This window comes from Patiria miniata, unplaced genomic scaffold, assembly GCF_015706575.1.
Source record: "Patiria miniata isolate m_02_andy unplaced genomic scaffold, ASM1570657v1 HiC_scaffold_3, whole genome shotgun sequence".
Lineage (NCBI taxonomy): Eukaryota > Metazoa > Echinodermata > Asteroidea > Valvatida > Asterinidae > Patiria > Patiria miniata.
In genome coordinates this window covers 531327-556700 of record NW_024037069.1, presented here as the reverse complement: position 1 = coordinate 556700, position 25374 = coordinate 531327, and the positions used below count along the sequence as shown (strand labels likewise).

The window sequence follows — 25374 nt, the reverse complement described above, 5'->3', positions numbered from 1 at the left end:
CAAACTATGCTATATACTGGGAGATAAGATGGTTCTTGAAAGTGGTTTTAAATCGGCCAACAGAGGACTGCGATTTCATAGACTGACTGAGTCCATTCCATAGACGAGGTCCATGAAAACGAAGAGTGTTCATTACGTATGATGTGCGTGCAAGAGGGATGTAGTAGTTATTATGTGATCTAGTATGGTATTGATGAATATCGTTAATTGAGGTGAAATATGAGGAGAAAGTGCGAGGAAGAAGGTTATTAGTATATTTGTACATCATTATACCAGTTTGAAGTTTATTAATGTCGGGGATTGTTAGTGTGTGTAATCTGGCGAACAAGGGTGCTGTGTGATCACGAGGATGGGACAGTGTGCAAATACGAATAGCCCTTTTCTGTACGGTAATAAGAGATTTAAGTTTGTTAGTGCTTGTTCGTGCCCACACAATATTGCAGTAGTTCAGATAGGGGAGAATGAGAGTATTGTAAAGAGAAAATAAAGTGGTAGATGGGAGAAAGGAGCGGAGCTTAGAAAGTGCACCAGTGTTTCGGCCGATGACTTTGGAGACAGTAGTAATGCGGTTAGACCAGGAAAGTTTGTCGTCGATGGTAACACCCAAGAATTTTGTGGAATGGACTTTACTAATGGCAGTATCATTGATTTTAACTGTTCCATTACCACAACAATTCTGAGACCTGGAGAAGACCATGTATTTAGTTTTGCTAGAGTTGAGAGAGAGTTTGTTGGCTTGAAACCAGGAAGAAACTTTAGTAAGCTCGGTATTGAGGTTACTAACCAAGGAATCAAAGTCTGTATGAGACGAAAGAAAAGTAGTGTCATCAGCGAAAATAATAAACGACAAAGCGTTAGAGGAGCAGTGAAGATCATTAACATATATAAGGAAAAGAAGAGGACCAAGAATAGAACCTTGAGGCACGCCATGATCAATTATTTTAAGAGAAGAAGAAGATTGTTTGATAGTGGTGAACTGTTTGCGGTTGTTAAGATAATCAGAAAACCACTGATGACAGATGCCTCTAATGCCGTAATGTTCAAGTTTAGAGAGAAGAATAGAGTGGTTGATGGTATCAAAGGCTTTAGAAATATCGATAAAAACACCAATAGAAGATAGCTTATCAGAAAGAGAGTTGGGCAGAGAATCAACAAGTTGGATCAGAGCCATATCAGTAGAGTAACTGGTCCGAAAACCGAACTGCCGGTCATAAAGAAGATGAAATTGGGAAAGGAATTTGAAAAGTCGCTTATAGACAAGCTTTTCTAAGATTTTTGAAAAACAGGGAAGAACAGAAATAGGACGATAGTTACAAAAATCATGGCGATCGCCAGCTTTGAAAACAGGGGTAACCTGAGCAATCTTAAGGTTAGAAGGTACAGATCCAGTTAGAAAAGAGAGATTAAAGATGTGAGCCAGTTGATGAGAGATAAAAGGAATAGAAGACTTGACAACAGAAGGGTGGATAGCATCAAACCCACAGCACGTATCACCTTTAAGATCTTGAACAATCTGAAAGATTTCATCAGAGTCGGTTGGTGTAAGGAAAAGAGAAGAATTGTTAGAGATGTGCAAATAGTCTGTGAAGTGTACATTTGAAGGAGGGATTTTGTTAGCAAGTCTGGAACCAATATTAGAGAAGTAGTCATTAAAAGAGTCGGCAATATCTGGTAAGTTGGAAATAGTCTGCTGGCCATTGATGAAATTATTTACAAAAAGCTTACTTGCAACTAGACTATCTGCAAGCTTACCCATCATGAGACCAGAGTCGATGATCTTGTCTGCGAGGAGTGTAGCGATGGGATCAACGATGGCTTTCAGGGTAGCTGGATCGTCGATGATAGATTTAGCAATCTGTTCCCGAAGTTCAGCATTTTGTTTGGGGTTGCTGTTGGCGTCAACTGGTACAGTCTTAGCTGTTGGTGTAGAAGAGATACCTTGTTGGGTCGTCCCTTTGTGTTGTGTTATGTCATCGTGTGAAGATGACAATTGTGCCTTTTGTCTTTGTTGTTCAAGTGAAGACACATGTTGAATGGATCCAGCTTCATGGTTACCAGTAGATTCGAGATCTGATACATTGCTTTTGGAAGGATTTCTACCCCTTTTTGGACTCATAACTCACTCTTGATGGTCCAATGTAGTCCAGGTAGAATATCAAATCGAATGATGACGCCAGAAAAAGCACTCCCACAATCAGTAAATATATTTATCGAGACATTTGGGAGCTACATACCGTTGCTACATTTACGGTTACGTTCCATACACGTTAAAATAATAATAATTTTTTTTTGACAGAGGTGGGGTATCCGCGCCTGAACCCTGTTTTTTTGTTTCCTGCAACCGTGTATTGTTCTTATCGCAAACAAACGTGTGATGAAGCAGATATAAACATGTGGTGTCCAGGGAGTGACCCCCTTGCCCCCCCCCCCCCCGCACTGGCGACACCCATGCTCGCTATAACAATACTGCACTCCTCGTTGCTCTTTCTTATATTCTTGTATCTCCCTCAAAGCCATCAAATATTCTATACATATCAATGTTATAATTACATTACATGTCCATGCAATATGATCGGACTCAATGAATTCAAAGTCACCAAATATATTTTGGAGTCACAAGCCCATATTGTGCACATCGATTGTCATCACGAGTTGTGATATATCGAAAGGTCTTGTGCCTAAAGCAGCGCCACCACCTGATCTTATATTATAAAAAAAAACCCAACAACATTCCTGACAATGTTTAGGAAAGTCGGCAGAAGCATACGGAAATTTCGAAGCAATGCGACGCTGATGTAACATATGGAACACCATACTTTTGGCCAAGTTTCATTTCCTCCTTCTGGATACGTCCAACCAATACAGACAATACCACGTCGCTATATCATTGCTGCACATTACCTTGCTTCCGTTTCCACCATTTTCGTAAACGTCTTTACGAATTGTCACAAACAATTTTTAGAGTGCATTTACTGATGACGGCATGGCATTTGCTCAATTTTGGTAACATATTTTTGGTCAATTTTCGGGGACTGACAGACCGACCGACCGACCGACACACAAGTGACTTGTAAAACCCCCTGCCAGAGTAAAAAACTTTTGGGCCACTTTTGTTTTCAAGTGTTTTAATTTTTCGTATGTAAAAGAACCGGCAAAGTGTAGCTAGGCTTTTCACAACTCGACATACTTGTCATAATAATGAGAGTAAAACATCCGTCACAATTTGAAACTCAAAATGAGCTTTGGAAACTCATTTGTTTTGTTCCAAACATATAAAATGTAAATGGAATATATTATGCTATGAATATATCAAACACGCTGTCTGTAATTTTTGTAATAACCACCAACATAATAACAAGTAACATTTAATATAATAATTTCTACTAATGCTATAATAGGGCGACCTCCCATAGACTTGTGCACAAACCTAAACTGTCACCCAACCCAAGTGTACCTTATCCTTTCTCCACGAAATTCTGTATTTTTTACTAATTGGACCACGAGGAATCAATCTAGAATTCCTTGCCCTAAGGGTATAACAATAGGGTGACACCTAATTGTCGCCCCAATAAGGCGTGTCGCCCTAATCCAGACGCGACTTAAAAAAAAAATCTGTTGCCCGTTTGCGAAATTCTGTAGATTATTTCTACAAAGTATCATAGTTCTAACGTCCATTGATGTATTGACAATTCAGAATACGTACAATGTGACCAAAACCTTAAAAAACAAGAATTTTTTTGACAGTAATTCACTCATTTTTACTTTTCCACTATAAATGCGAACGCGCAGCACTACATTTTTATATACAACAACATCTCAGTGATGATGTAAAATAGTATGTTTAATTACGTGCCTATAACTCAGAATTACCACTGGCAACTTCAGACTGTTTTTAATGGATTTGTTCACATTGACAGTAAAAGTTACTAGGAAAATTAAACACGCTGTCCATTATGCAGTACAATTTCCAACAGTACTATTATTCACAATATCCAAAACATTCACCAAATTGCAACAAACTAAAATATTTTCTTAATCAATATTTTTACACACCAGATTCAGCAGAACCCACGTTTATGATATGAAAGTATGTGTATTTGTTTATAGATCACCCAGTTTAACATTTTTAGTGAATTGAAACATTGGCCACATTGACATTTCCAAATCATTATTGTGCAAGATGATTCAAAGGGCTTGTTGCCCTTTGGAAGTAGCTCTTGTGATTTCTCACGTGACTGGCTTTACTGAGTCGGATCCCGTATAATGTAAAATAATTACCCTATTAATAAATAGATACTTGAATATACAGTTAAACATTAAACACAATGTATATTAAAGTGATATCACTACTGTTGCTCACAACATCAAATACCATTTGGTTACTGATTAGAATACATTACATGTTTTTCTGACCCACAACTGTTCCAAAAGGGTGAAGGCGTTCAACTTTAGATGCCGTTTTCTCCAATAGCTAGTTTTTACTGGTATATATGAGTGCTACTTCGTGGTGTCACTACCGAAATGAGAAACTTTCGCTTCCCCTCCGCTGACTTTTCATTTGTAACCATTGTATTCTTTTTAACTGCAACTGTTATTGTTAATTACGTCAGTATGACGTAGCCCTTTGAGACAAAATGTAGGCCTATATCAAGTGAAAGATATTTCCATGCTCTATTGATTACCCCCAAAATCCGAAATCGACATTTTGACCCATGTTCTGCCTAGTAACGACTTTCTTCCACGCACCTGACGATTTAGACTTTATGTCATTTTTGCTCTTGCCGAGAAAAGTTGAATTTTAAGTGCATTTCTCGATCAACAATACTCCAAAGTAAGGCCTGGCGCCCCCCCCCCCCATACCCCAAATTTAATCGTTGTCTTTCAAAATGACAGATTCTTCCCATCACCGGTTACGGTCTGCGTCGTGTCATCATTTCGGACCATTTAAGAGAGACCTGTTTACCCTTCCAAGTGACCCACTGTATCCCCATGTAATCATCGACTGTTGCGTTGTTGTAGTACACGCCGTTCAGATTGCTAGTTAAGTAGTCGCTGATGGCGCTATCGCAACTCTTGTACCACCAGCCTCCCTGAAATTTCTCAGCGCATTTTTCACCGTCGGTCTGGTCATGGTCTTTGTCTGGAGATGAGAAGTTTCCAGAACTATGACGCCCGAGTGAATCACCTGTAACTGTGTGCATAAGAGAGGAGGTATCGTCAGACCTTGTATAAGTACATTAGTGGATGATGAATGCTGCATGGACATTTGCACGAACGGACTACTTATCAAACGACATTTAAACTGATTCCTTTCCTTTTGTTATTTCTTTTAGGCACGATCTCATTTCGTTATTTTTCGTTTGTAAACATGGCCATCGGTATTCGTTCAAGGTAAAGTTACCTCATGGTATGCATCATGGGCATGACACTAACTGCTATAACTGTCAACGGTGTATTCGACCCACTTCATGATTTTCCCATCAACCGGAAATATTTGACGATTTTCCCGTAAACCTCCAAAAAACTGTTTTTGTGACGACACTGATTTTGGACATAATGATTTCATTGTATGCTAGACAAGCTGCCGAATAAAACATTCATTCGGTATTGGGTACAGATAGATTATTGCCTGCAGATTAAACAATTTTTTTTTAGTAATAAGATGAAAAGACCTCAGTTAAACCAGAATTGTCTGACACTGCAAACACAGCGTGATCGAGCCCGCAAATAATTCATGGGACATTTTCCATATAGTTGTGAATAGGTTTTGTGTCTGAAGACAACAAAGGATCACGAAATGCAGCCTTTCCAGTGGAGCCATTACTTTTAAGTTGAAAAAAAAATACATCTGTTGGTGTTTGATTTATTTCAGTATACATTATACTTACACCTACACCTTATTTCCGGTTTGATGACGTTTGATCAGTTACAATATGCAAAGAAAATATTGATTTAGTTTAAGAGAGAATACATGTTCCTCCGTTTCAATTGGTTTGTTGACGTCACAGAATTAGTATCGTATTGTGAACGTATTGTACCGGATGCTGTTCAGGCGCGGTTCTAGCCGCCATATTTCTAATTGGGAGCGCTGATGAAATCCTACAATCCGGTACACTATAATATATATAAACTAAAAGTGTACAAATGCATCCTTCTCACGACTATTTATTTAGGGGAAGACTGTTCGCATGTACGTCACATTCTTACATTTGGCTAGTGCAATTTTTTATGGACTTTTTTTTGGGGGGGGGGCGGGCTAGACAACATTTTAGACCCCCCCCCCCAGAACCGCCACTGATGCTTCTTATTTATGCTACGAATATATTAATTAAACACGAATTTTTAAATTTAAAAAATAAAAAACAAATTAAAAAATTTCAAAAACTTCCCAAAAACTTCCGGTCTACTGAAGCCATGTTTCCGAAGCCTTGCAAAGTCATTTGTGGTTTTCCCAAAAATATCTAGGGGCATTTTGGTACAATTTTGACCATTAGTTTTTAAATTAAAAAAGTTCAACCGTCTTTGATTTGCTGCTAGAGGGTGCCCTTTCGGATGATGATGTCATCATTGAGTGGTCGGGCACAACCCGACCACTCTTTTTTCCGGACAATACTTCTCCGCGGGTTTTCTGTTAAACGGTATATAGTATGAACTTGTAACTTTCAATATATATCGACCCTCATCCGAAGTGGTGCATATTACTTTGACGACATGATTACGTCATCAGGTGTCAAATTACAAGTGATTTTATCTGAAAAAGTGACCAATTATTTTCACCTATTACTCTTGAACTAAATATTCAATGATGTTTGTATTCTGTAATCAGATAGACCATTAATCGCTAAACATTTTTTTGTTGTGTACGTGAACTTGCTTGACCTTTACTTCCGGGTCTACCGGAAGGTCAAAGTTAGGTGAATTCAAAATGAAGACGTTAGCCTGACATCAAAACAAAACAAAATTTCTTCCAAACGGTTCACGGTATGATCACAAAACCTTGTGTGAACTTTTTATTATTAAAAGCGGCATCCTTGCGACGCGTGTCTGTTGCTAGCCGTGCAGGCCGTGCAAGTTCGTGTAACTTATCCCCGTTTTCTTCTGTTATGGTGCCATCTCCTTGGAGATTGGAAGATCAGATACATAAATATTGACGGGAAAAGTGCAGATGTCAGTCGCAGCCTGACTGTAATTTTATTCCCTGACAGACTGCAGATCACAATTTGTCTGTTTTAATCGGGTTGGCGCAGAAGTTCTTCCTGGCCTTTCACCTCCATGGCCCGAGTTCAATTCCTGGCCAGGTCCACATGTGGATTGGGTTTTCAGTCTTCCTATGGGGCTGCCGTTCAAATCGGACTATCATGGACAGTATCGGACAAAATCTGGTGCTCTTCAATCCGGCAAATTTGCCGACGGGGCTGACGTTGCCGACAAGACAACGATTTTGACGACAAAAACGATTAAGGGGGGGGGGGTCATATCCTCCACGCCCCCCCCCCCTTCTAGGGATGCTCGTGACCAGAATTCTTTCTTTCTTTTTCCTGTGGAGTCGTCATGATCTCAGAATTTATGTCTACGGGCTCTTAACATGAACTATTATATTAGAGAAAAAACCTGAAAACTAAGGAAGCTCCTTCGTCTTTGTTTAAAACATTTCACTACCCACTGCCTGCCAATTAAGTTATCACAATACTCTCTACAAAGTAAAGGCACACAACAGCGTGAAGTCATGCCTGAGAGCCTTCACAGATGTCACATAAAAGTAATACATGTAATTGGACATTTTCACCACTACATGTATGACGCCCCATTACCACAATGCGTGACAATGCCAAATGATGCCACCGGTAAATTTCAATTAACTTGGAGCAATAACCGAACCCCGCACAAATTAGCCTGGAACATTAAATTCCGGTGTCTCAAAGAACACAACAAATCTCCCAATTACTGCAGTATACCCATTCATGATTGTTTTTGCAAATTAAGCCCCCCCCGATCGCCTCATTCCTGGGCTGGTGCTGCACTTTTTATAGCGGCAATGAATAATAATAGCCTTATATTGACCTTGTACATCATGTTGCAAAATCTATGGATCAGTACTGAAATTGTTTTAATGGTGTCCAGAGGCCCCTGAAAATAGAAGCTATTATGAGGAATTCCATAAAACGCCGGAACATATGGGGCCAGAAGTTCAATTTTAGAGAGTGACCTATTTAAAAAATATTCCTTGCAATCAACCCTAGTGTCACAAGAGTTTTATAGCATAACTTGTGAAACAAGTTCCTCCCAACACTTAAGCAAAACTGTCCACAAATCCAGATCTTTCTTTTTTGAAAAAAAAGGGCAGTTTCTCATGATATAGATTTTGTCCAGATTGGACCCAAGACATCAAAGGCACTGCACGTGAAATTACTTAAAATAGGTACTGAAGAAAAAATGGTTGGTATGGGACATCGCCGTGGCTATTTGCAGTTTGACCCAATTTTTAAAACCAGGTTTACTGAATTAATCAGAGGAGATGAATGTAGGTGCAATGCCAACTTAGATAAGAACCAACAAACTTCAAAGAAAAAAAACCAAGCGCTTCAGTTTCGGACCAAAAATCACCCACAGGGGATCAGCGGGAAGATTAGCTTCCTTCTGTGTGTCAGCAGGATTTGACAAACTACCGGACTGATTTTTCCCTTCAAAAAGCATCCTCGATTACTCTGTGTCGGCACCGAACAGTTTGCCAATTTGGTCTGGCGGTACTGACGGCAGTGTAAATGGCTGCCTGGAGAGATTTCTTGACATTACCATGTTACGAAGATGTTAAAAATTTTGTTACGTCATCATGACGTCATCAGGTATCAAATTACAAGCGAGTTAAGGCAAATTTTGACAAAATAGTTTGCGTTATATCTTTTGAACTAAATAGAGTATCGTGTTCGTTTTTTTCGTGAGGTTGTAGACTATGCCGTGAGAAACATTTTGTGTTCCCAGACACAAAACCGCTTGACCTTTACTTCCGGTGTTACCGAAAGTGCAATAAAAACTGAATATAACTCAAAAGCGAAAGCATTTTACTACAGACTCATATATTATGAAAGTGTTTAGTGAGGAATGCCATACACAAATTTTGACAAAATAGTTTCCGTTATATCTTTTGAACTAAATAGAGTATCGTGTTCGTTTTTTCGTGAGGTTGTAGACTATGCCGTGAGAAACATTTTGTGTTCCCAGACACAAAACCGCTTGACCTTTACTTCCGGTGTTACCGAAAGTGCAATAAAAACTGAATATAACTCAAAAGCGAAAGCATTTTACTACAGACTCATATATTATGAAAGTGTTTAGTGAGGAATGCCATACACAAAAAAAACCCAGTGTGATGACGTCATCATCCGAAAGGGCGCCCCTAGCGGCACATAAACTATTGTTTCTTTTCTTTACTTTTAAAACCATGGGTTCAAATTTTACCAAATCGACCCTTGATATTCTTTGATGAACCACAGATAACTTGGCAAGGTTTCAAACTCATGACGTCATCAGACTGGAAGTTACTTTTATGAGAATATGCCAACGATCATATTTTAAATTTAATTCCATCATTTGATCCATGTCGTATATCTTAGCCCAAATAACGATACCATTACAATGTTCACCTTTTGCTTCCAAACACTGTGACGTCATGAAACCGGAAGTTCGGTGTTATGAATACATACACTTATAGTTTCCAAATTTTCATACGTTATTTAACTTCACAATGAACATCCACTCATAACTAAATCAGTATTCACTTCCCGTTTTTGACTAATGACGTTATCAAGCCAGAAATAACTTGTATGTGTACATGTTTACTGAAATTTAATTGATTGTCCTGGAAATGATTTAATTTCCTGATACTTTGTTCTTACATAAAAATATTCATAACTTAACTGGACAGTGTTTCGTAAAATAGTTGTCTACCCGACCACTCTGCGTTTGTAACAACAAACGCGAATCTCTAGTTTGTTTTATGTTTCACATTCCCCACTAAACACTGCAATAATATGTTTGTCTGTAGTAGTTGCTCGAAATTTAATACCTGATGAAGTCATCATAACGTCGCACTTGTATGCACACTTCTGTACCAGGGTTGATGTTCATACCAATTTTGAAGTTCATGCGTTGTTCCGTTTGCAAGTAAAGCCGCGGATAATTATTGTCAAACAAGAGTACGAAAAAACGAAAGAAAGAAGAAAAAACCAAAGGGTATTTTTTTTGTGAAGCCCCAACACCCATTGTTGGCCATTTTAAAACGGTGATCAGATGTGCATAATCACCCACAAGCTTTTAAATACACAAAGACCACACCCTGTGGCGTGGTTGCCGGTGGAGATCTAGCTGAGGGGATGGTCAAAAAGACGGCAGTTGGGGAGAGTGTGGAAGGGCGGATGAATGTGTCTTCTTCTGTAATAATACGAAATGTATTCAGCCATTCTGCATTTGAATACAAATATGACCATAAGAGGATCTGTGATGAAGAAAATTTTACATACTTTTGCAGCCGATGAGTTCCATACGCATTGACGGCCAACGGTTGTATGCAGTCGGCCTGATGCGGATAAAGCGAGCTCGGATCGGCTGGTCAAACATGCTGGTGACCGGGGTGGTTTGATCTATGTTGCCTGGGAATGTCTATGAAATACATATAATGTAAATAAAAACAATGGAGTCAACAATATTACCAAGTCCTTTTCACTGCACCAATTATTGTTTTCCTCCACTACTTGCACTGTCCCATTCTGAACTGTTTTAGGCAATTTTTACTAGGACACGAATAGAATGTTGATATTTTATGGGTAAACGAGAATATGTCGCGGAAAGGCAGTTACGCATATGAAATTGTGCCCCAGGGTTGGGACTCAGCTGGTGCTTGTGCCGCCGTTTCCACAATGGGTTGAGTGCTGTGAAAATATTCCCAAGATGCATAGACGTCACATAGTGACGTCATCGTTTCTTTTACTAAATGCAATGGATTATTTACCTGTGGACTAGTCCCTGTTGACTGTATCACATACTGCCAATTGGATTGGTCATCACTGTACTGAACCTGGTACTCTGTTACCCACTCAGACCAGGTCTCCAGGGGGTCAAAGCTGCCTTGGATGATGACTCCTTCCACCTGCAGCCGCCATCCCAAATCCACCTGCAACCACGAGTCGGGTTTCGAACATGGGCACCAGCCCCCAGTGATTCCACCGCTGGTGCCCAGGTAGTTCAGCCGGCCGTGACTCGCTTGGCAGTTATCTGTGCTGCGAGAGGAGTCCCCGTCCGTGTACCTGCTTGATGCCGAGATAGCGGAATCGGGGATGCTTCCGTTTTCCATCCCGAGACTTATACCGCATTCTACACAAAATAGAGAACAAAGTTTGCTTCCAATCTCGAAAGTAATCATTCAATCTTCTCCCAAATGATTTTTTGATCTGGTTTATAAATGCAGGGGAGTCAGAGCGACAAAAGCTACAGCTGTTTTTTTTGGCACCACTGGTGTACCAGTCACAATACATACCAGTATGTTTTTTAACGCATAGGTCATTTACGTAGTTGCGGCGAAGTTCCTTCTTTTTTTGTAGCGAAGTATCAAAACAAAAGAGGGATTCGCGTTAACTTTGTTGAGTTACAAACAGTGGGTGATCGCTTGTAATTTGATATGTTATGACGTCATGATGACGTCAAACAATTGTCACATCTTTGGACAATAGTTCATGTTTGAACAGAGTTTCATCTTCTTCCTTTGAATCTTTAAGCAGCAATTCCGTTTGTTATAATATGCTCGCATCTTTTGGTATGTTGAATTTTCCTAACTTTGACATTCCGCTAACCCCGGGAGTAAAGCTCAAGCGACTTCATGTACATGGTCTATCAGATCGCAAAGTGTGAACTTGATTTGCTGCTCTGGTCAAGAATTATGATTGAAACAAAGCGGTCAGTTTTGTTACTAAAATTGATTGTAATTTGACAACTGATGACTTAATCATGACGTCACACTTGTATGCCTACCTCGGTATCGGGATTGATGTTCATACCCCTTTTGAAGTTCGTTGTTCCGTTTTAAAGACAAGCCGCGGAGAATTATTGTCCAGAAGAAAACAAAACCAATTCAAAGAACACGAAAACGAGGAAAGAAGGTAGACGAAACCAAAGGGCTCTGACCATTTCATAACAGTGATCGGGTCGTTCGCAATCACACAATGAGGGTGAGTTTCACTCTTAAGTCGTCTAATCCCTAGTTTCATTATTTTGAGTTTAGAGAGAAGACATGCTGATGTGTGATAGGAAAGGGAACGGTAATAAAAGCAAAGGGGTATTACGTACCTGCATCTCCACTCTCATCATTGAAGCCACTGACGTCAAGCCAGTAACTGTGCGAGTGTATTTCGAAATTCTGATAACGAACACGGGCCTCGTCCCCATCGAACGCCCTCAGAGTGATGACCAGCTCCCAACTCCCGTTACCAGTCAGACTATGCAGCTTCTGGTTGCCGAGCCAAAACTCTCCGGTCAGATTCCCGAATCCCTCGGCATACTCCTGCCAGGTTCGGTTGAAGCTCACCGTGCCGTCCAGACGTCTCTGAAACACCTGTCAAAAAACGATATGAGTGACGATAAAACTGGGACACTTTTTTTCACCTCCGCTTTACTACCCTTGTTCAGGTTTAACTTTATTTTATTTTGTTTATTTTGTTTTAGATAGAATTATGAAGCCCGGGAAGGGACAGGGTGGATTTTTTTTTTGGAATTTCCTAATTCGTTCGCACGAATTCCTAATTCGTTCGCACGAATTCCTAATTCGTTCGCACGAATTAGTAATTCGTTCGCACGAATTGCTATTTCGTTCGCACGAATTCCTAATTCGTGGGAACGCATTCCTAATTCGTGGGAACGAATTAGTAATTCGTGCGAACGAATTACTGGAGTTATTCGTGCGAACGAATTGGTAATTCGTGCGAACGAATTACTGGAGTTTGCCAATTCGTTCCCACGAATTACTAATTCGTGCGAACGAATTAGCAAACTCCAAAAAAAAATTCCACCCTGTCCCTTCCTGGGCTTCATATAGAATAGCGAATCAAACGGTGTGATTTGCGAAGTCCAAGACTTAGACAAGGACTTTGGGAACACTTTACATTTAAAAGATCTGCCTGAAAACTAAGTTAACCAGGCATCACGGTACCTCGGTATCGAGCTTTTTAGCTGGCGGGAATACAGAGCTGTAAAGCAAAACTAATACTCATCTTTGGAATCGCAAGTAAATTTACAAATGGCTGGGACAGGTGAAATTTTGGCACTTTGCATGTTGCAATTTCCCACTTCCCGCTCGGGGCGATTATGTTAATGTTATACTGGTTCAGATCGCGTATGCACGGACGTTCCATTATTTTACAGTGGTTACTTTGCGTTTCATGCAAGAGTTCCTACAACAGTACCCGGTACCAGAAGTTGAAAACAAACACGCATCAAGACTTGTTTCTTGACTTCAAATATCTAGTACAGATTGACCAGGTATCAGGATCTTTCTGTATATAGCTATATTTTATCTTATTTTTGGCTGGGGAGAATACGGAACTGGAAAACCCAAAAAAATCTCTTCGCTAGAAAGAATAGTTTTATCAATAGTAGGAAACAGCGACAGATAATAATATATGCAGTTGCATAGTGCATCTGCCCACTTCTCGTTAGCTCCAGCGCGTATTTGTTAATGTTACTGGTTCACTGGTGACTACTCTATGTTCCGACACCCCTATGTTCCGACAACATAGATTGTGTTACTCCCGGTTAGGGTTAGGGTTAAATTGGCAATGCACCACCGAGCCATGTTATAAATACAGCATGGTTTAGAGAAAATAAGGAACTGTACTCACTATGTATCCTTTCCCCGACTCCGGCTCCATGCGGCAGTAGACCTGCATAATTTGGCGTGCGTGCTGGATGGTATACACACCGCTAGAATTCTGACCGGCATCTAAGATCACTTGACAATCTGCAGGCGGCATCGACGGCTCAGGGGTGGTGCTGACAACTGGTGTCGTATCGGTAGGAGTCGATGCGACAGGTGTCGACCCCGGGGCAACTTTAGAAGTCAACTCTGGGGCGGTTTCAGTGACTCCGAGAGTCGACTCCACCGGTTTGCTCGCGGTGCAGTTGAACCAACGGCCGATGACCTCAGCAGTCACCTCCGGCAGCATGTCCATATACAACGGTGGATCCTGTCCCTGCATCTCAGGTGCGTAGCGGTGGTAATGACCGCCCAGTCTGACCCCTGTACAGGTGCAAGGATCGCCCGGTGGCAGGACAAATCTCCCCATGCGCTGGCCGCAACTGCGTGAGCCTAGATCAATCATCAGGGTACAGACTCGGGCCGAGACCGTACTGACCACTGCATTATCAGTGAGAACAATAAAGAAACTAGATTGTGTTTGTGGAAAAACACATGGCTGTTTCGGCTTGTCATTTTATAGACTAATGGGCTGTACATGTGCAGTAGAATGTTGCAGAAATGATAAGGACCAATAGTTCCGTAGATATCGGTCTTAGAAGAATGAAACTCTAATGTGACGACATTTTAAAGGTGATGACGTCATTATGATGTCATTTCAATTTTCATCTATAACACACCGTGGCTTAGGTACATTCCCACAACCAAATTGGACAGTAGTTTTGCAGGTATATGCAAAGAAAAATGAACCTTTAATGCGACGTTACATTACTGGAAGTGACGTCATCATGAGTCACTTAACAATTCATTTGTAACACATCCCTGTCTTGTACATCCCAAGCGGCAAATATAGCGGCCAATATGGCTGCCTTATTGAAAAAAAAAGTCATATATCAGCCAAATAATGTGACACAAGCATCAATAAAATTGATAGTTAAATGTTTTTTACCCTCGAAAATTCATTTTTGGTATCTCTTTTTTGCTATCATGCTTCAATTTTGAAAATGGCGACCAATATGGCGGCAAATATGGCGGCCCTTTGTCAGCCAAATATATTGTGCTCTCTAGGAGGTAGAAATTCCTGGATGGGTTCATCTAATTCTACCTCCATGATCTGACCTCTTCCACTGCGCTGCCATGTACCAGCCCTTTGAGGTCGTTATGATCCTCAGCCGGTACTTTTGCCCCTCAGTCACTCAACGAACAACCTTCTGGTATGCAGCCTGCCAGCCTCCAAAGTTAAACAAAGAGTTCCAAGCGGATTGGTGTCTATTGTGTAAACATGGGGTTAACAGTTTCCAGACTCTATCTTTCCATAGATGAATGGCTTGCATATATTTATTCATTACATTTTGTTTTAGCGTATTACCTAACAGTTGGTTTCTATGAAAGTAATACTTATCAAAAGAAGCTAGCAGGAAGTAACCCTTAATAATATATCATAATCAATCGCCTGTAACTGACTCCCGAGGAAAGTGGCCAGTTAATTTCCATAGCAGTCACGCAGGCAAGGCCTTTTGTTGACCGAGGAGGTTAGGGGTTAGGTTTAAATACTCCCCATAATTGGGTCCCAGATGTTGGACCCGCAATTATCAGTCATGAACACAATAGATCGCCCGTAGTGGATGGGTGCCTCAGCTAGAGTCTGGCCGGTTGTCGGTCAGTTTGAAGAGGATTAAACTTACCGGCCAAACTACCGGTGATGAAAGCCCGGCGTTACTACCGTCACTTAGACCACCATCTTGAATTTCGAACATTTTTGCAAGTAAGACAAATCTAGATATGCAATGAAGTCTCAAGTACATAATCTCAACTTTCATTGATATATCATTTACATCTTTGACCGATATATATCTGTTCTCAAATTTGACCATTTTGGCAGCCATATTGGCAGCCATCTTGAATTTGGTTCATGGTAGCAAAACGAAAGAATGCTTGAAATGAATTGGAAAGGGTTAAGAGCATGTATCTAATATCTAAATGTATGCATTTATCATATCATTTGGTTAATATATATCATTTTTCTCACATTTGACCGCTTTGGAGGCCATATTAAGGCCAAAAATGAATTTATGAGGGTCAAAACATATAACTAACCATTTCACTTTTGATTTTATCATATTAGGCTGATATATGAGTTTTTCAATTTTTTACCAATATGGCGGCCTTATTGGCCACCAAAATGCCCGCCATCTTGAATTTGAAGTAAGACAGTAAAACAAGCATACCAGAAATGAGTTTTTGAGGGTCTAAATCATAACTAACCATTTAATTTATGCTTTTATCGCATGATTTGGCATATATATGCCTTTTTTTTCCCTGTTTTTATAATTTTTGGCGCCATCTTGGATATCTCCTTCGCATCGGATTGTTTTACTGTTAACATCCAAAATATGTTTAAGGACCCTAAAAAAGCACCCCCAAAATTAGTGAATGTTAGTTCTGGGGGGGGGGGGGGCGGGGAGGTGCACGAAGGGTCCCCCCATACATACTCAAATAAAAGCGGACTTATAGTTAAATCGATATAAGCCTTAGAAAAAAGCTGTTCAATGTGACGTCACATGACATATGATGACGTCATCATGACGTCACTTAAATGTTCATTTAAAACACATTCAATTCAGGCACACACCAAGTTACAAACAAATCGGACCTATAGTTCCTATAATGAAAATACATAGTGACGTCACATAAAACATGATGACGTCATTATGACGTAACTTCGATTTACATCTATAACACATCCCGGTCTAGGTACAACCAACTTCAACCCAATCGTACTGCATTTCTGTAGATACAGGCCTTCAAAATATGTACCTTTAATGTGACGTCACTTGACACGTGATGACGTCATGATGACGTATATGTGCCAAGTATAGAGGCAATCGGATTGACTTTAGTGCCCAAAGTGCCGGGAACAATAAAAACACAAGGTTTGACACGAATTTACTCAGTAAAATAATCCATCTTTCTTAGAGGTTTTAGTATCGCTTAACGTGAAAATGCTTTGACTACTTGATTATAAACGTTATATTGTGAAAATATGCTTAGTTAATTAGCAATTAAATGATTAAGACGGGTGTCAGTTCGTGAAAACAAAAATGTACTTGTTTTCGGAGAGTGCGCGCATGCAATAGTGTTAGGGAGTGTCAGTTCGTGAAAACGAAAATTGACGTGTTTTTGAATAGTGCGCGCACGCATGCGCAGTGTGTGCGTGCACTCTCCCAAAACACGTCAATTTTTGTTTTCACGAACTGACACTCACTAACGCTATTGCATGCGCGCACTCTCCAAAAACACATACATTTTCGTTTTCACGAGCTGACGCCCATCGTAATCATTTAATGGCTAATTAACTAAGCATATTTTCACAATATAACGTTTATAATCGAGTAGTTAAAGCATTTTCACGTTAAGCGATACTAAAACCTCTAAGAAAGATGAATTATTTTACTGAGTAAATTCGTGTCAAACCTTTAAAAGCGTTATTCTCCGATTTGTATTTCTACAACGCTGACCACCGGGTGTCAGTTCGTGGTGTCGGTGACGAATTTAGCAGTCGGTTTGGTTTAGGGTTTTTTGCATGAGATTCTTGTTTTCGTTTTCATTTCCGCGCATTCTATTTAACACTTTTTTTCAAACGAGCATGGTCTACAATTGAAATTCTCATGTAACGCCCATGAGCTGGCATATTGATATGTCTAGTGCTTCAATCTAACAGTTTGCATGGTGATCAGACTATAGTGGCAGAGTCTTGTGGGAGGCAGGTTTTTATATCTATATTTCCAAATTGGAACAAAAGTACTCCATCTTATTCAAACAAACGACGGAACGACATGGACCTACATGTATTTCGAATTGCTTTGCATACTTTCCACATAACCTTGCTTAAAGGGGAATTCGAATGACCAAACTTACAAAGCTGAAAGCTCAGGCGAATTTGGATGCTCGTTTGTGCAATTTTAATTTGAATGCCCTTGTTGAAATTGCATGATAAAAATGTAAAATCGCATGCTTCTAACGTGGAATTGATTGGTGTTTTTAGGTAATTGAATGTTGATCTCACCGTGCATTCAAATTCGTGCGAAAATGGGTGATTGGTCACCAAATTGGCCGCCAAATCTGCTAACTTGGCCGGGAAAACCTATAATTACGGAAAGGGTGCCCAAGGTGAGACATTCCCCTAGTTATGTATAGGCCTAAACATAATTTTTCCAACTTTTATGACCCTGACCCCGATTTCCCCTCATCCTAACCCCACGAATGTTGATATACGTTTTGGACTAAGAGCAATCAATCTAGACTAGCCAATTGGCGACGATAATATTTTGCATCTAAATAGGAGCTGTGACATTAGGGAGGCATTGAAATGTCCGACTTCCTAATATTCGGTGTCTCATAAGGTATGACTAATGACGAAAAAAATGTCTCATTCCTTTTAACTAATATAGGTTTTCCCGGCGAATTTCCGAATTTTTTCTAATAAGTTTCATTACCAGCCATTCAATTTCGCGTGAGTTTTGCACATGTGGTCAAATTGCGGTTTCTTTTTCATTTTGGGGTCATTCAATTTCATTTTAAGGCAGCCAAGATTTTGCTCTGAATGTTCGTTTACGTTTTCGGGCATCCTATTTCGTTTTTGTGCATTCAAGACATAATTTGTAGCAGTCTTAAATTAAGTTTTTGCAACCTGTTGACGGTTGACGCACTCATCTGTGCGCTTATAACGTATGACCATGCATTTCGTTTCTTATTCGTTTATGGGCAATCGCTTTCATATTTGGTCATTTAGATTAGTAAGATGTTTTAATCGATATATTTTCCTATTTTCCTCGGAGGTTCAAAAAAACTTGATGACTGTAAAATTTACAATTAAAAATTAAGTGATATGAGGGAAACAAGATGTAACGAAATAATTAATTGAAAGGGACTAAGATATTTTTGTTTCAATGTAAGTCGATCTTTTCTACTTGTTTAAACGTTTGAGCAAGGAACATCTTTACGTTGACGATTTCTTGACGTGCAAGACATCGGAACACGTATAAGTTTGGCAATGGTTGTACCATCGGGAACACTTCTCTTGCGTTATTTCTTAATATGTTTTCTTGCGTATGTCTGATCGAACACTTATCGTATTAAAAGGGCCCATGCAAAATATATCCTTGAAAATATATCTTTTTGTCACATTTAACTCTATTTGCAAGTTTTATTTTTTCACTTTGAAGGGTGTTTTTGGTGCCTTCTCCGTTTTTATGCAAATGCAAAGTTTCATATTCATTAGAAAACCTGTGATGGCATCCACGCATGATTAATGTTGAATGGCTATTTCAGCACAAACAATTTTTTAGAATTTTTGATATTTTGCTGTCATAAATTTCTTTTATTTGGTGATCCTTTGATGTTTCAGTACATGGCAGTAAGCCAATGAGCAACCCTTTCCAACAAATGTTCTCAGTTAGCAAATTTTGGATGAATAATTTAAAAGAAAACCCCCTAAACTGAACAGTGTCTTCCTGAAGATAACATCGCAGTTACAGCGCGCTCATACGTAGTCCGGAAAAGCATGGAAACTTTTAAATGTTTAAAGAAGTGCACTTTGCAATAAGATTAAACAACAATGTTTAAATGTGTAGTTTTCTTACATCTCACAGTAGTAAAGAGTTGCACAAAAAGAATTCCTGAGAAAAATTTACTGCACATACCCTTTAATTAAGAAAGAAAGGCATCTACGGATTGAAAACATCAAATGTGATTTACGCTAAGGAATACGGACACGTATGAAGTATTAAAAGATGTTTGACAAAATGTGAAATATGTTTGTCCATTAATGAAAACGAATGCCCAATCAGCCCCTAACTGCTGGGTTAGACAAAATTGAATGAACAACGCGATACCTTTAATACGAATGCATCTTTGATAGGGACGAGTGAAGCTAAAAGACGATAGAATGCTCGGTGAAATTGAATGATTCTTTTTGATTGTCAAATGCCGATCTGCGTGATTTTTCAATTTCAATCTAAATCGAATGAGCCAGGCGCTAAAACTTGGTGAAATTGGTCGGGAAAACCTGTATATTACAGGTTTTCCCAGCTATTTTAAAACATTTTTCATTCAGATTCACTAACTTTTACATTCAGTTCCGTCCTAGAAAAAAATTCACATGCTCTTAACAAAACCAATTTAAGAAATTAGCCATTGAATTTCAAAGTTTGGTCACCCTTTTTAGTCACCGGGGCGAGAATATTTGTCATTTCAGACCAAATTTGTCTAAGCTGTTGCCGGATGGCAGCATTCGGAGATCGAATTCGTCTTGTATAAATCAATTAGACGAATTTGATTTCTGAATAACAAGATTCGGCGTAGAGGAGACGAAATCGAATACACCGGGACGAAAACGTGTGCTCATTGTTTGAATTTGTTTGGACTAAATTTGTAAAAAATTGTCTGACAAAGGACGAAATTAAACATAGAAAGTGCACTAAATCAATGTTGCTGGACGAAAATGAAAGTAAGAATCAGTGAATTCGAAAAAAAAAATGTTTTAAAATAGCCGGGAAAACCTTTATCATTCAGGCTAAGAACGCATGCGCCAAAACCCATTGTTTTATGTTAATATGCGAACAATTTGAGAATATTATTTTTCAACTACACACGCTTTTAACAAATTAGTCATTTACCATTCAATTTTAAAGTTTGGTCACCCTCTTTAGTCACCGGGGCGAGAATATTTGTCATTTCAGATCAAATTTGTCTAAACTGTTGCCGAATGGCAGCATTCGGAGATCGAATTCGTCTTTTATATAAATCAATTAGACGAATTTGATTTCTGAATAACAAGGTTTGGCTTAGACTAGACGAAATCGAATACTCGGGGACGAAAGCGTGTGCTCATTGTTTGAAATTGCTTGACCTGATTTTGAAATTTTCTGACAAAGGCCGAAATTAAACATTGAAAGTATTCTAAACCCGATGTTGATTGACGAATTTGAATATAAGTTTTCCCGGCCAATTTCCTGCAATGTTCATCCACTTCTGGAAATCGGTCGTTCAGTTTCGTCTGAATTTGAATGCACGTCTTTAATTCCATTTCAATTCAACGAAACTTCAATCGTTTTCATTGTCCGTGCATTCGGTTTTGAGATACAGACGGCCAATTACGTTACCTGTGCATTCATTAATGCAAGCATAACTTTTCTAAATTGATTCAGGCACAGCTAATTTGATTGACGGTTAATCAAAAAGAAACCCCTAATTGTATCTCATGCCAATGGCATCAAACTAAACGTGAAATAGAATGGTGAATGTTTGAAATCCCCCCCCCCAAAAAAAAGCGAAAAAGAAGTCTTATCAGCGTATCTGAATTGACATAAACAAAAGGTGCTGCTCAATCACTTAATTGAATGAACTGAAATGGAATCGAATGCTCAGGTAGCGAAATGGAAACGCGTGTTCAGGGGAGAGATTCTCAAATTCAGACGAAAATAAATGACCGATTTTCAGAAGTAAGATGAACATTTTAGGAAATTGGCCGGGAAAACCTTTATTAGAAACGGTGAATTCGAAAGATAAACTTTTAAAATTGCCGGAAAAACCTATAATAAATAAAAATCAGTCAATGTTAGTTGTTGGCTGTGAGATAGATATCTAGATAGAGCAAATAATAATAACAATAAATAATAACAGGGATTTATAAAGCGCCTTTGCCGAAGGATTCAAAGCGCTGAAAACAAATTAACACAAATGCCTACATACCCACAGCAACGACAGCTAACGCTATAAAGGTTGACGGATTCCACCCAGGCGGCATAATGATTGCGCCTACTTCAACTCTGAAAAGAAAAATAATAAATCAAGTAATTAGTGACCATTATTTCAATTAACAAATCTGTCCACGAGAACAACCGTCATCGTAAGGCCGGATTGCGCCCAAACAGGACCGTAGCCAGCCTGCTGCGAGCTAGGAAAGATTTTTGTTTTCTTAATGAAACGTGAACCTTTTAAACCGTGTGTCAATAATGCGGGACTTGTTCAGTGCGGGTTATATATAGGTTTACCCAGCTATTTTAAAAGTTTCCATTTCGTTCAAGAAAATTATATATGCTTTTACCTAAACCAATTTATTCATTTTCCAATATCGAATTTTTGGTAACCCTCTTTAAACAACGGGTCGAGCATATTCGTCAATACCGATCAAATTCGTGTAGGCTGTTGCCGAATGGCAGCTTTCAGCGATCGAATTCGTATGATCGAAATGTAAATTAGTCTGGTTAGCAGTTTGTAAATTTGTTAAGAAACACGGAAAGAAAATAAGTAAAGCATTTTTCTGAATAGCGGCCTAAATATAGGTTTTCCCGGCTATTTTAAAACATTTCTCATTCAAATTCACCAACTCTAACATTCAATTTCGTCCGAGAAAAGTTTCACACGCTTGTAACAAAACCAATTTAGTCATTTACCATTCAATTTCAAAATTTGGTCAGCGTCTTTAGTCACCGAGTCGAGAATGTTCGTCATTACACATCAAACTCGTTTAAACTGTTGCCAAATGACAACATTCAGATATCGAATTCGTCTTATAAAATCAATTAGACGAATTTGATATCTGAATAACAAGGTTTGGCGTAGACGAGACGAAATCGAATGAATCCGGGACGAAAACGCCCATTGTTTGAATTTGCTTGAACTGAATTTGAAATTTTCTGACAAAGACGAAATTAAACACTTAAAGTGCAGTAATTCAATGTTGATGGACGAATTCGAATAGTAGTAACGTTGAATTTGAATGATAAACGTTTTAAAATAGTCAGGAAAGCCTATTTTATCTGCCATCTATAAGATATCACTATAAAGTATGACAAACTGTACGTAACAAAATTATGATTAAATTGTGTAGCATTAGACGAATTTGATTTCTAAATAACAAGATTTGGCGTATAGAGGAGGCGAAATCGAATACTCATGGACGAAAACATGTGCTTGTTTGAATTTCCTTTGACTAGATTTAAAGCTGTCTGACAAAAGACGAAATTAAACATTGAAAGTGCAATTAGTCGATGTTAGAACAATTTGAATGTTAACATCGTTGAATTCGAAGAAAACTCTTAAAAAGCTGGGAAATCTATATTTAAAACGTAAACAGCTAAAACAGTACCAATGTCGAATTTGGTGCGTGTCGTTCATTGTCGTTCATTGGAACCTGGATGCGATGGAGGAAACCACTCCCTCTTTTTTTTTTTTTGGTTCCCGAAATCTCAGAAATTCTTTTGAGATATCTAGGGGGATGCGTTAGGTAACAATAATGCAGAGTTTGTATTTTGGTAAAGGTACACTGGGACAAGCATTACATTCACTGTGTGGACTTCCGAGCAAAAGATGTCCACATCAACCAGGTAGAAAATAGGTTTAGAGGCATTTTTAGATTAGGTTTATCCGTGGGAAAATGAAGAGGAACGCTATAGAGGGATCATAGAAAAAATTGGGTTGAAAGAGTTTTCTCAAACTGTGAAAACTCTTTCAACCCAATTTTTTTGTTTTTTTTTCACTAGTTTTTCTCAACTACACGAAAACAAAGGCATGTTTACACTGCAGGGTATGATTGTGTTCGATACCCATCCCCCCTCTTGCTATACGGGCTTGTCAAGCCAATTTAAAGATGTGTAAATATGTTTTTCCCACAGGAATGTTAATGAGAAGTCGATACATCAAGGTGGGTTAATATCAATGAAAATTCGGAGAAACGAAAGGAGATGACAATTATTACTCTATTGTATGTTTGTTGTTGTTGTGTTTTTTGGGGCATATTTTTTCCCTTGCCCGTTCGCTTCGGTTAGTATGCTACGATCGAAAACCCAGCAAAATTTGCATTACCCGTATACACTTTAACAGGTTCGATTTTATAAAAATATTTCAACACTATGTTTTATTCCAAACTAACCCCCCCCCCCAAAAAAAAATAAAATCTCTTCTGACCGGCCTGATGAGCAGACTAGATGACAGCGGGCAGGGAATGGGCCACTAGGGAGGCTTTCCTATAGAATATTGTCATTTTCCCACGAATTTCGGTATATTTACTAATTAGACCACGAGTAACAAATACAACTTAATTGCGACGATACAATTTTGCCTCTAATGGGGGCTGTGCCATTAGGGTCGGACAGTTATGTGTCTCCATAATGACCGGTGTCTCCCTATTATCGAAGAAATTACGATAACGTGTCTCCCTAACGGTACATTTTGTAATATAGACCTTTTTAGTAATATAAGATAATTATAATGTGCGCATGCGCATAAAGGGTATTGAGGCAAGAAGCGAAAGTAGTCCATTGAAAATGTACGGAAATACAAACATTCTGGTCATTTTTTTCCTGTTTATCCAGGACTTGTCGCTTTATTTCTTGAGAAAAACCTGTAAAATCGTCACTGGTAACATAGGTTTTCCTGGCTATTTTAAAATGTTTATCATTCAAATTCACCGTTTCTCATATAGGTTTTCCCGGCCAATTTCCTTAAATGTTCACTCACTTCTGAAAATCGGTCATTCGTTTTCGTCTGAATTTGAATGACGTCTTCAATCCCATTTCAATTTAACGAAAGTTCAATCGTTTTCGTTGGCCGTGCATTCGGTTTTGAGAAAAAGACAGCCAATTACGTTACCTGCAGCATTCATTTACGCAAGCAAACCTTTCGTGCAGAGATCTGGCATGCAATTCGTGAATGTGCCGTCAAAAGTACGTTTTTCTCATTTAAAATAGCAGACTGCATCAAAGAACATTAAACTAAAAGTAAAATAGAATGACCAATGTTTGAAATCGCCCTCTAAAGTGAAAAGGAAGTCTTGTAAACGAATCGGAATGTGCTGCTCAATCACTTAATTGACTGAATCGAATGCTCTGATAGCGAAAATAAAACGCGTGTTCAGAGCGATTCTTAAATTAAGACGAAAATGAATGACTGATATTCAGAAGTGAATGAACTTTTTAGGAAATTGGCCGGGAAAACATATATTCAAATTCGTCCATCAACATCGATTTGGTACACTTCCAATGTTTAATTTTGTCTCCGTGTCAGACAATTTCAACTTCAGCTCAAGCGAATCCAAACAATGAACACACGTTTTTGTCGCAGAATATTCGAATTCCTCTTTTGAAAGACGAAATTTAACACTGAAATTGCACTAAATCCACGTTGCTGTACGAATTTGAATATATGAATTCGAACTAAAAATGTTTTAAAATAGCCGAGAAAACTTATATAAACATATTACAGTCTGTGCATGGTTTTCACTGTTTCCTCAAAAAGAGTAACATCTGCAGAGCTGAAACTTCAACAGGATAGGTTTCGAACAGTTATTTTTTTCATGTTGTATGGTGCAATCATTGAAAACGAAAACAATACATATCTTTGCCTTTAAAAAACTG

The 25374-nt window shown here is 38.9% G+C and overlaps 1 protein-coding gene across 1 annotated transcript; it reads right to left on the bottom strand.

The window, feature by feature from the left end:
* Window positions 1-3134: 3134 nt before the first annotated feature.
* Window positions 3135-15096, bottom strand: LOC119737907. Its single transcript, XM_038212553.1, has 6 exons — window positions 15077-15096; window positions 13884-14427; window positions 12337-12601; window positions 11006-11367; window positions 10518-10656; window positions 3135-5191 (listed from the first exon to the last, which is right to left on the bottom strand). Exons 1-6 carry the CDS (start codon window positions 15094-15096, stop codon window positions 4911-4913), a joined length of 1611 nt encoding a protein of 536 aa, XP_038068481.1. The 3' UTR covers window positions 3135-4910.
* Window positions 15097-25374: the final 10278 nt, after the last annotated feature.

Excerpts from the sequence above, each read along its gene's own strand:
- LOC119737907 (XM_038212553.1), bottom strand. The coding sequence starts at position 15,096 with ATGGCAGCGCAGTGGAAGAG. Across the intron at positions 14,428-15,076 it reads ATGGCAGCGCAGTGGAAGAG|TTTCTTTATTGTTCTCACTG; the intron begins GTCAGATCATGG and ends AACACAATCTAG. Across the intron at positions 11,368-12,336 it reads TGATGAGAGTGGAGATGCAG|AATGCGGTATAAGTCTCGGG; the intron begins GTACGTAATACC and ends TATTTTGTGTAG.